This window comes from Mauremys mutica, chromosome 6 (assembly GCF_020497125.1).
Source record: "Mauremys mutica isolate MM-2020 ecotype Southern chromosome 6, ASM2049712v1, whole genome shotgun sequence".
Classification (NCBI taxonomy): domain Eukaryota; kingdom Metazoa; phylum Chordata; order Testudines; family Geoemydidae; genus Mauremys; species Mauremys mutica.
Window position 1 is genome coordinate 45,337,172 of NC_059077.1, and position 12,488 is coordinate 45,349,659.

General features: G+C 39.9%; 1 protein-coding gene across 1 annotated transcript in view; it reads left to right on the plus strand.

The window, feature by feature from the left end:
• ANKRD31 (ankyrin repeat domain 31) overlaps positions 1–12,488 on the plus strand; it is a 121,909-nt gene that overhangs the window by 81,170 nt on the left and 28,251 nt on the right. Inside the window, 4 exon segments of the mRNA XM_045020100.1 lie at positions 1,509–1,668; positions 2,163–2,269; positions 3,450–3,537; positions 8,593–8,689. Of these exon segments, the coding sequence (XP_044876035.1) occupies positions 1,509–1,668; positions 2,163–2,269; positions 3,450–3,537; positions 8,593–8,689 (452 nt within the window).

The window sequence follows — 12,488 nt, forward strand, 5'->3', positions numbered from 1 at the left end:
CCAGAACCGCTACAGCGGCACAGCTGCACCAATGCAAGTTTCTAGTGTAGACCTGCCCTTAATGGTAGCAGCTGATTGTATTTGCAAAATGTAAAGCATCAGCTATCAGAAAAGAATGCTGGGAGAGGTACCCATAAAAGGGAGATCCTACCTTGAGAAGTTTAGCTAATGGCCAGGTAGTTGTCTTGCTGCTGTATTTCATTAGTTTCTGTTTCTTGACACCTTCACTTTTCAGCAGAGAAATGTACTAACAAGGTAGTAAGAGAGAATTGTTGTTACAGATAAACAAAGTACCTTATTTTTTTCTTCCTAAATGAAAAGCTGTGGGAGGACAAGAGATACTCAGAACTTCCCAGCAAGTTTACAGGTCCAGAGTTTCTAAGGTAGCATGCAATCAGGGAGAAGGAGAGGGGATCAGAGGTTTGCTTGGTAGGAGAGCAACTCATGAATGAATTGATCCTTTAGGGGGAATCTGAGGTATCTGAGAAGGACCAGAGCATCTGCACTGAGGTACATACCTTCTGCAGTTGTACTGGGGCATTCCATCCCCCATAGCAACATATTTCCCTTTGAACGCTCACTTCACCTCCATGTGAGATAGTTTGAAGGCCCAAAATAGTAGTCTGTGTAAATTAGTGCTGACAGTATTAATCTAAATGAGAATATTCCTGTATATTTGCCATGGAAAGGTGCCATATAGAAGACACTTAAAAGTCCATGCTATTTTGCAAAGGGACTTCCATTAAGTTAGTACTGGGTAGATGATGCCAGATTGGTTCAAACATACACACCCTTCCTCCAGTTAGTCAAAAGAGCAGGTTTTCCATCTCTTTCACCTTCTCTGTGGCAGCAAATAAAAATGAAAGAGATGATTTCACTGGCATGAATGGTGGACCAGGAGGATTCAGGCAGGGAAATAAGAGTAGTAAATCTGAATTTTTTTAGCAGGTAGGGCCTATGTGTGCAAACATATACAGCTTAACTTTAAATACTTAAATAGTCCCATTAACTTCAATGGGACTAGTCATGTGTTTAAATTAGGCATGTGCATAGGTATTTGTAGAATTGGGGCCAAAGTCACCATCACATACCACTGAGAAACAAAAATCCACTTATTTTCTGTATCTTGTTTATATTTATCCAAAATGATTATTTGACATTTATCAGATTCTGTTAATTTGGAATTGATTTATGATTCTCTGTAGCATAATGGGAATGTGTTGCATATAGTGACACTATGAAGATGACAAACTAAACAGGCAATTATGAATTGGTCATATATTTAATAAACAAAAATTAAAAGTATAAAGACATGGAACTAAGTAGATAAATGCAAAAGATACTTGCAAGCTAGATTGCTGTACTCCTCCTCCCTTCATGTGTTTCTTTGTCTTGTTAGAGTGTTAACTCATCAGAACCGGAACTGTGTCATCTTATTTGTCTGCACAGCACTTAGCACATTTAAGGGGCAACTGTGATGATAATAATAATTAAGAACTATGTTCTAGGCAGTCAATATTCTATTGCATCATGGAGCAAACCCTAATGAGAAGGACACGTATGGAAAAAATGCTTTGGATGAAGCATGCAATGATAAAATGAAGGAATTACTTAAGTCTTACGGGGCTACTGACAGTGAAGTTGCTTATGAAACAACTGAGATTACTGGTATGTTAGCTATTTCATAATGTTAATATGATAATGTTACATCCTTGTCTCAAAAATGCTGCAAGTTTGCTTGATTGTTTTCATGTCAGGGACAGGCATTTTCTAGCGGTAGTATATCCTTGATGGTTATTTATCTATATAATTAAGACAGTAGAATGTATGGCACAAATTCTTTCCTGGTAAAGTCATTGGAGTTATAAAAAGGATGTATTTGGTCTGTATTTCACTCACATAAACCTTGTAGTTTTTGCATTCAGTACTGGAATAATGTTTTAGTGGGTCTTAGACTTAAATACAGTCTCCAGAACAGTAGTATTTCGCTAATTTGATTTGATCTCATTTGCATATACATTTTTTATTTATATCATGGTCTGCTTTTGAGTCTTAGTAATCTGTATAATTGGAATCTTTTCTATTGGTTTTATACATATAATTTTAAAATAATAATGGAAATATATTAATTTTCTTAATTGTGGGGGGGGGGGAAGATATAGGTCCTTCTAGGTCAAGAAGGCCAACACATACCTATTGTGATTGCTGTAAAAAGACTGATATTCCATTGGTTTTGCACCATGATATGACCAGAGAAAAATGTGGCACAGTAAGTGTAGATGTTGAGTTTTTTGAATATTGCTTTGCAGTGCAGTACATTTCAATTCTGTATATTGTCATCTGTTGATTGAATAATGTAATTACACCATGTGTTTAGATAAAGTAATAATCCCTGAAGTGCATGCTGAGAGCAGCAGCATGTTATGAAGCTAAGTGTGAAGAAAGTAAAGATAAATTCAGTTTATACAATCTATCTCCATCTGTTTCTGTTCATGATTCCTGTGCATCTATACTTCCTTTCCATTAGCATGCTATATTAATATTCATATTGTTCATATGGATGGAAAATGCCAGGATCCATGAAGTCTCTCACCAGCATTTCCAAAGTGGCCTTTCTGAAGAGCAATGACTTGGCAATCAAGTTAATTGGAGAGAGATGAAAGGTTATTTTGGTTTAAAACAAAGCTTATTTGAACATAGGCCCTGTGAAAGTAGAACTCTCATGGAGACATATGAGCCTGTGGCATCTCAAATTGCAGCACTAGAGGTGATGGAAATGCCTTTCTTTAAACTGTCTATACCTAGAGTCCCATGCATTCCACTGCAGCAGCAGTTGCTGCTGAAAACACCCATATTGTGCTGCTGAAACAAAACGTTCATTAAAAAAAAGTTCTAGCCCATATGGTTGCACAGGAAACCTTGAAAACATTAACCAAATGTAAACTGATGCAGTGTTCTGTTCCCAAATCTGCCAAAAAGCCTGAAAAATTGTTCTAAATATCAACATTAATTATTCCACTGCTGATCATTTTAACAGAAGCTCTCAGCTAATGTGCTTATCTCAACTGCCTCCCACTTTTCTACAAGTGCCAGAAACCCCAGCTGTTCCTATCCCGGCTGTCAAAATCTTCAGCTTTGCCCCTGACAGCTTCTGTGATGCAGTTAGGCTTGTCAGTACAAAAATCTTTGGCATAACAAAAGTGTAAAATGTGTGGAAAGATCAGATAGATTGAATTTAATATCAAAATAAACCACATGGGCTGCTGTACTGGTTTCATACTGGTTCATTTTCATATTTAATTATAAACCTCTGTTTTCTTTATTTAAATGAATCAACCACACCAATGTACTGTTGAAGTCAGAAATATTTAGGTTCAGCTTGCTTAGGTTCAGTAAAACCTTGTCTGTACCTCTGTAACAATAAAGTTAACAATGTTTGTATTTGATAGTATGAGTCCATCATTGCCACATTACAAGATATAGAAAAGAAGCAGGAAAAACTGTCGCTGTTTGAAGTAAGAAACCCAAAAGATGAAGGTAGATGTGAATTCAAGTTCAATTTTCATTATTGCTCTGTTTGCAATCATTACTCTAGTATATTGCTAAGTAATATACTTTCATACATCCTTCTGGAAAATACAATTTGAGAGAACGGTTCTAGGATAAAGAACGAGGAGTACTTGTGGCACCTTAGAGACTAACAAATTTATTTGGGCATAAGCTTTCGTGGGCTAAAACCCACTTCATCGGATGCATGCAGTGGAAAATACAGTAGAAAGAGAGATACACACGGAGAACATGAGAAAATGGGTGTTGCCATACCAACTCTAACAAGACTAATCAATTAAGGTGGGTTATTATCAGCAGGAGGAAAAAATGTTTTTAGTCATAATGAGGATGGCCCATTTAAAACAGTTGACACGAAGGTGTGAGTAACAGTAGGGGGGAAATTAGCATGGGGAAATCGGTTTTGCTTTGTGTAATGACCCATACACTCCCAGTCTTTATTCAAGCCTAATTTAATGGTGTCCAATTTGCAAATTAATTCCAGTTCTGCAGTTTCTCGTTGGAGTCTGTTTTTTGAAGTTTTTTTGTTGGAGAATTGCGACTTTTAGGTCAGTAATTGAGTGACTAGCCGTCACCTTCAGCCTCCAACTCAAACCTCTCCAGCGCATCATCAAGGATCTACAACCTGTCCTGATGGACGATCCCTCACTATCACAGATCTTGGGAGACAGGCCAGTCCTCGCTTACAGACAGCCCCCCAACCTGAAGCAAATATTCACCAGCAACCACACACCACACAACAAAAACACTAACCCAGGAACCTATTATTGCAACAAAGCCTGTTGTCAACTCTGTACACATATCTATTCAAGGGACACCATCATAGGACCTAATCACATCAGCCACACCATCAGAGGCTCGTTCACCTGCACATCTACCAATGTGATATATGTCATCATGTGCCAGCAATGCCCCTCTGACATGTACATTGGCCAAACCGAACAGTTTCCATGCAAAAGAATAAATGCACCCAAATCAGACGTCAAGAATTACAACATTCAAAAACCAGTCAGAGAACACTTCAACCTCCCTGGTCACTCAATTACAGACCTAAAAGTCGCAATTCTCTAACAAAAAAACTTCAAAAACAGACTCCATCGAGAAACTTCAGAACTGGAATTAATTTGTAAACTAGACACCATTAAATTAGGCTTGAATAAAGACTGGGAGTGGATGGGTCATTACAAAATAAAACATATTTCCCCATGCTAATTTTTTCCCGTACTGTTACTCACACCTTCTTGTCAACTCTTTGAAATGGGCCATCCTGATTATCACTACAAAAGCTTTTTTTTCTCCTGCTGATAATAGCCTACATTAATTGATTAGTCTCATTAGAGTTGGTATGGCAACACCCATTTTTTTCATGTTCTCTGTGTGTATCTCTCTTCCTACGGTATTTTCCACTGCATGCATCCGATGAAGTGGGTTTTAGCCCACGAAAGCTTATCCCCAAATAAATTTGTTAGTCTCTAAGGTGCCACAAGTACTCCTCGTTCTTTTTGCTGATACTAACACAGCTACCACTCTGAAACCTGTCACCATGCAAGGTTCTAGGATAGTATTTAATTCAATACTTTTAAAGTAGGGATTCTCAACTTTTGGTATACATACCTTTCAGGATACTTTCAGTCATATCTGCAATATACCTGATGATAAAAAGTGAAACTAACTATTTGGAGGTATGGAAATATTACCTTTTAAATTTGAACAAATCAGGCTAGCCATAAACATGAATATCTGAATAAGAACAACAGCAATCAATAGTCACACAGTGCTCAGTAACGCAAGTCCAATATTATTGACAGTGGTCTCTTATTCATGATTGGATATAGGTGTTTTGGAGCCCCTCCATAGCCAAGAAGAACAATGCATGTATATGCACAAATGAATGCAGCATATTCATTCCAGTGCAATTATAGTTGTAGGGGCCCAAAACATTTTATGATAAAAAATGTGTTAGGGGAAATGATGGGGCCGATTCATAAGTGATGGCAGTTGGAGGTGTAAATTACTTTTGCCCGAAAGATTAATTTAAAAAGAAGATACCTGATGGTACAGATCTCCTACCACCTCAGGTTTTCTGCTGGTGCAGATCAGCTTTAGTTTGTTGCTGGAGATTCAGAGGAACCAAGCTGGCAGCCGCTGGTGAGGGAATGTATTTAAACAGTGCATCTCCTGGCCTCACTTGACATGTGGCCTTCACAGCTGGTGCTGTCCATTTTTCGGGCAGATCTGACCCTCTGTGATCACTCTATTCCCCAAAAGAAAGAAGTTATAGCTATTTTCCATCATTGAAACCACTTCTAGTGTAATTTCTATTGCTGGGGCTCAGTGTTTAGGTTTGCACTAGCAGACGCTAGTGTAAACCCAAGATGAATATAGCCACATGTCTTTTAAACTAACTAAATTTGAGGTCCTGCAAAGATCAAGAGAGCCCCATTAAAAGAAATGTGAACTAGGGAAAAAGTTTCAGAGTAGCAGCTGTGTTAGTCTGTATCTGCAAAAAGAACAGGAGTACTTGTGGCACCTTAGAGACTAACGAATTTATTTGAGCATAAGCTTTCGTGGGCTACAGCCCACTTCTTTGGATGCTGTAGCCCACAAAAGCTTATGCTCAAATAAATTTGTTAGTCTCTAAGGTGCCACAAGTATTCCTGTTCTTTTTAGGGAAAAAGTTGTTCTTGTTCATAGAGAAAGGGAATGAAAAAAAGACTCAGGTGATTGTATATAAAAGCTTTTCAGTCATATCTACAGTCAGTTGCTCAGCAGTGGTAGAATATTCAGTCAAACCCATGGAGCTTCAGATAAATAAATAAAATTTGAGAACTACTGCTCAAAATGGTTACATTTCCATGTGTTTGAATAACCAGACAGGCTCCTGTGTGACTGAAGCGGAGACCCAGTTTCATAAAATAGAAATAAGGATTATCAGACTTTCTCTGGCTAAGGTCACAAGATAAATGGATATGGTGGTCTTTATTTAAGTCCCTTGTGACAAAACCACCTAATAATTTGGCACCTTTTAACATAAACTGTAGTAGTTACTTAGAAGAGCACAAGAATGATCAACACTATATTTAAAGGTGCATTGGGATTACTATGAAGATAAATTAGCAACACAGTTACATGCAGTATACTCAGCTCTTAGAAGTACTGTGATCTGTCACTTTAATAAACACAAAATGTTCATTTCCCTTATTTTGATTGATAAATAAATAAATACATGCAATACTCAGTAAAATGAGAAAATCAGCTTTTTGAACACATTCTGTGAGTTGTGGGTTGTTTTTTTTCATGCTGCAATGTTCCATTTTCAAGCATAATGGTTGATAGAAATAAAAATTGTGTATTTCCTGTTTACTAATGGGTTTGATTATATTTGCTTATCATATCGTCCCACTGGCATCCAAAGGGACATGTTGGTGTGATGCTTCCCAAGGATCCCTAGGGTTGTGAGGTATCTTTCTACCACCTGCCCTTAGCGGGAACAAACCTTATCTGTGCCTGCCATAGGTCAACTCCATGAGTCCACCGGCTATGGGCAATAAAAGCACTCCCCTCCAGCCCTCCTCAGAACTCACACTTTCTTTACTGGTTAGTGAAAGGCATATTCTAACCCCCTAGTCATATAGGTATCCCCCTGCAGTGTCCAGCCGTCAATCATTGCACACTCACAGAATTACCAGACCTTCTGTTCCCAAAGGAAAAGTACACTGCACCTTTCCAGTTACACCATAGTACATAGCTCCACTTAACACACTGCCCTTAGATTTGTCTATAGTGAAAGTAAGTATACGCTTATTTAACAAAGAGCTTACTTCCTAGATTAAAGACCTTTGGCATCTCCTTGCATTCTCCTGATATAGCAGACTAATTCTTTCATCTTAGTCATAAACCAAACACTCTCCTGCTGTGTGTTCCTTTCTGTTAATTTTGTGATCGCTTTTCGACTTTATAGTGTTGATTAGCTGGTGATTTTGTATGCAAATAGACTTCTGTTGTAAGATACACAATGGTCAGCCAGAGAAATAAATCTCTTTTATTCCTTGTCTGAACAGAACCTGTTTATCACCTTCTGGTGACCTGTCTTACATACCTCAAGAACACAGTTTTCAGTATATGTACGTAACTCCTCACATACTATGCATTTCACAATGACTATGATGAGCAGTGTGACAAAGGCTTTCAATAGAGACCTTATTTGACACTCTTTGGCAAACTACTATGTTGCCCTGTAACCCCTTTGCATGCCTGTGCACTCTGCCAGTTGACACCTAGAGGTCCCTGGCTCATAGTTGGTAATTGCGCTTGTGATGTTGTTAAACTGCGCTTGTGAGGTTGCGACCTTTCAATTTTCTGTTGTATTGTAGGCCAAAGAAAAGAGGGCATCTAATAGGATCATTTTAAAAATTGTTCCTCCTTGTGTTTCACAGAGGGATACATACAGCTAGCAAACTTAATCAATTTCTAATCTATTTTTCTTTTACAGTCTTTTTCTGTGATGTATGTTTTAATACAGTATGTGAAACTATTATACATTGATTCAGATGTCATATTTGACTCAGAGAAATAAAAATCCAGGCTGTTCTCTAATATATAAAATACTAAATTTATCAAATTCTTGCTTCTATAGTCTTAGTGGACCTGGTCCTCAGCTGGTGTATGTCAGCATAACTCCATTGATTTCAAAGGACCTCAAAAAGATTTCATTGCCCATCAGTCAAAAGAGTGTGCTTTAATCTACACAATTCCCTTAATTACTGTCTGGGTGTGGCTGCTGCATTTCCATACTTTCTAAAATTTGAGCTATTCAAATGTAAGTAGTTAAATATAACTTCCTGTGGAGAATTTCATCTTGAGTACTTATAAAGCAATGACTCATAACGTACATGACAGTATCACCTGTTGCCATAACAATATTTTCATTCTCCAGCTTTGTTTTTGCTGCCTCAATAATTGTAATGATCACAATTCTGCCTCTCATTTTAATAATAATTTTGACTATGTTTAAATGCTGAACAGGACTGTATATTCATGACCTATCGCAGATACAAGACACTTTGAATGAAGTGCTTGCCAAACAGAAAGCAGAAAGGGATGTCCTAGCTAAAAAATACAGGTAAGTGAAACGTAACCTGTGGTTTTATTAAAGGTTTATTTTTTAAAAACATCACAAATGGATCTTGTTAGAAGGCGAGCAAGCAGTAACACGAAGGCAAAATTGTGTGGTCCTAACTCAGTCTTTTATCAAGTATAACTCTATTGGCATCAGTGAGAGTTTGTGCCTGCGTGAGAATTTCAGGATTTGACTGACTCTAACAAGTAAAATATTTGTATAAACACATAATAAGAGATGTTTCCTGCCCCAAAGAGCAGTCTAAATAAAAAGGCAGATAAGGGTTGAGATAAAGGGATATGATAGAAGATTAGAAACTGAGGCACAGAGATATTTGATTACTTTCCCATGGTCACAGGGGAAATCTGTGGCAATGTCAGGGATTGTACCCACATCTCTTGAGTCCAATCCAAGCCCTTAACCACTCTTCATTCCATAGATCATTCAGGCAGCAGGTATCATAAGCTGGGGGAGGCTGTGCCTCCACAAACAGCCAGGTATGGCCCCACCCACGCTCCTCCTCCAGAACCCCTCCTGCCACTTCCCCTGTCCCTGTGCCGTGGCCCCGACTAGGGCTGGGGCTGGGGCTGTGTTGCCCCACCCACCCAGTGCTCCAGGGCTGGGAAGGCTGTGGCCATGCCACCTGCCCTCCCGGTGCTCCAGGGCTGGGGTTGGTAGCCTGGGGGGGAAGCGGCGGCCATTGGGGGGAGGGTCTGGGCTCTGGCAGGGGGCATAGAAGGGGAGGAGCCGGGGTAGAAGGGGCGGAACGGTGGGCTAGCCTTCCCCAGTCGGCAGTTCATGCGCCACCCATAAGAGATAATATATATACATAAAATAGGTCATTAAAAAAAGTGAGGCTTTTATGTGAAAAGGAGTTAACATTCCAAGATCATTCCTGTGAATAAACTAGGGCTTGTTTATGTGAACATTTAATTTGCGGTAAATTAGAGTGTAAAACTATCTCACATTAGCCTGCTGTGCATTAATTGTCCGTGTGAATCCTGCTACCATGCACTAAAAGTTCCATAATGTGCTTTAATCTACTCCCATTTCACAGATCAAAATGCACCACATTTTTAGATTTACATCCTACTTTCCTGCAAACTAAGTGTTCATATAGACAAACCCTCAGTAGTTAGAGAGAAGTAATTACAGCTGATTTAACATTTGCACAAGCCTATCAGACAATCTTTGAATGTTATTAGTGAAGCTGTGTGCTATAGCACTGAACTGATAAATATTTCTGAGGTGTTGAAAATGTGCTGCAACCAATACAGCTGCTATCTTTCACGTGTAATGAACTGCATGCCAGCTTTACACTTCCATTTGATTATTTCTGTTGTGAACTTTTAATTTTGTAACCAACTAGCAAATAGCCTTTTGTAAATAAGGGGACATCATGTAAACCATTTTCCCATCCTTCATTTAGCTGAGCCACACATAATGTGAAAAGTAGTTGAAATGGGGCTCATTATTGTGCTTACTTTGAAGTCACTAGTATCTTCTTTTCATGGTACTTTCTCTTAAGCCTTGTCTATACTGAAAAGTTTTTCTTCTTTAAAGGATAATTAAAGCAGGGAAGAAAAAAATGAAAACAAACTCTCATGTGGACACAGTTATATTGGTATAAAATGGCTTACACTGATATAGCTTATTCTGATTCAGGAAATAGAATAAGCTATACAATATAAGACATTTATAATCTAGAGCTTTTACTGGTATAATTCTTTTGGAAGAAAAAAAATCACACATAGCCCAATCGAGGGATTCCCAAACCTGTTGTTGGCATGAGCCCATTTGAATGAATTGTTTCGTCCCAGGACTCTAGCATGGAGGATGCCATTTTTTAGAGCAAAATGGTGTCCTGCGCAAAGCATGACCTCACATGCATGGTATGCATGAGGTCACGCTGTATGGAGAACACTATCGTGCTCTACAAAATAGCATCCTCCAAACTGCATGTCTGTGTGTATGGTGCATGCGAGGTCATGCTGTGCAAAGGATGCCATTTTGTAGAGCAAAAGAGGCAGCTGAGCACTGAGAACACCACGCTACAAACATAGCCTGCATTGTCTTTCCCCATATAGGGGCCTGCAAGCCCTTTGCCCAAATGGTTTGACAGGAACCACCACCTTCAGTTTCTGATGCATTCCCAAATCTGTGCCTCTGGTAATCAGCCTGCTGACAGGAAGCTATGTTAGACTGGGCCTCCCCCGTGGCTGGAAGGCAATAGCCCAGTGCTGTCAAACTGAGACACCTTTCTCCAATTGAAGTCAACCATCTTCCATGATCTGCACTGAGCTCGAATGCCTGAGGCCTCTCTGAGGGGACTCAGGCAGGGGCAAGGCATAGTGGCTTCCTATTCAGTGCACTTCCACTGCCTCATAGCAGATACAGAGTAAAACAAAGCAGCAGTATCAGTTCCAGTGGGGCTTGTGGGAGGAAATCAAAGATGAACTGGCCCCCATAGAGATGCCTAAGGGCCCAGATACCCTGGTGGACCTTATCATCCACATATATAATTGGCTACAGGAATGAAGGGAGAAGAAAATAAGTTCTCTGCAGCCCCAATGCCCAGGTACAGTAACATCAGCTTCTGTATCACCTGCTGAACACATGCAAGCAGATCTGTCTCATCAGGAACTCACATCTGAAGAAAAGAAATGGCCCAATCAGTGCCACCTGTGACTCTGCTGTGGTGAGCCTGGCCACACCATCTTGGCCTGCCCACTGCAAACACTAAGAAGCTTGGGGACACAAGCCAGCCCTGGAATTGTGGGGGAGGAGACTGGCATGGGCCTTGAGAGAAAAGAACTTCCCTATAACCTATTTTTCACTGAGAGGCACCCTGATGCCTATCCAGGGGCTTCTCATTTGCAGGTTACTATCCAGCTGTGCATCCTAGGGGATTCCCAGTGGATTCTCCTCCAACAGGCCTTCATTGATTTTGGAGCAGTGGACAATTTCATAGCTGCAACTACAGCTTTCAACAAGATACCTCCGCAGGGACAGACCCTCTTGGAAACTAGACTATACGTTCCTGGGCCCAAACCTAATATGAGACTCTGTCCCGAGGTCTGATTGGTGGAGTCCCAGAGCAGCTGATTGGCCTGCTAGCCTACTTAGGCCAGCAGCAGGAACAGGAATATGTCCAAACAATTGGGCTCCATCCTGGTTTGGATAGTGTGCTTTGTGCTTCCTGCTTCCCCAGCTTGATCTCCTGGCATTTGACCTGACTTGACTTGTGGTTCCTGACCGCCAGTTTGTCTCCTGCCTCTGACCTCCTAGTATGCTGACCTGGCCTGACTCAGGTTCCCGACTCATGATTCTAACCTCCATTTCCCTCCCCCCCACCCCGCTTCTGACCTCCTGGTATCCAAATCAGGTTGGTCCTTGACTCCTGGTTCATGACTGTGGATTTTGGATCTGACTAATAGGTCTGGCCACCCATGAGCTGGCTATGACACTCATGGAAATCAGTTGAATATAAAGGATATTATCAAGATATTTTTCACAATTTTAAAAATAATTGCTTTACTTACTTCTACTTATAGTAACCCAGTAGAAGATTGAAATTGAAATCTCTCTTCTTACTGCAATTTTCATTCATTATGTAAGTGTACATGCACACATGCGCGCACACACAATTATCACTTCATAGCAGGTCATGAATTCCGGGCTGCTAATGTCAATTTTGGGGAGCAGAGGTTTGGATAAAGAATATGAAAGCATTTGTTTTACAAAATAACATTTATTTGAAGGATTACACAGTGTCAAATCCTGGCAGACTCTTGCATCTGTG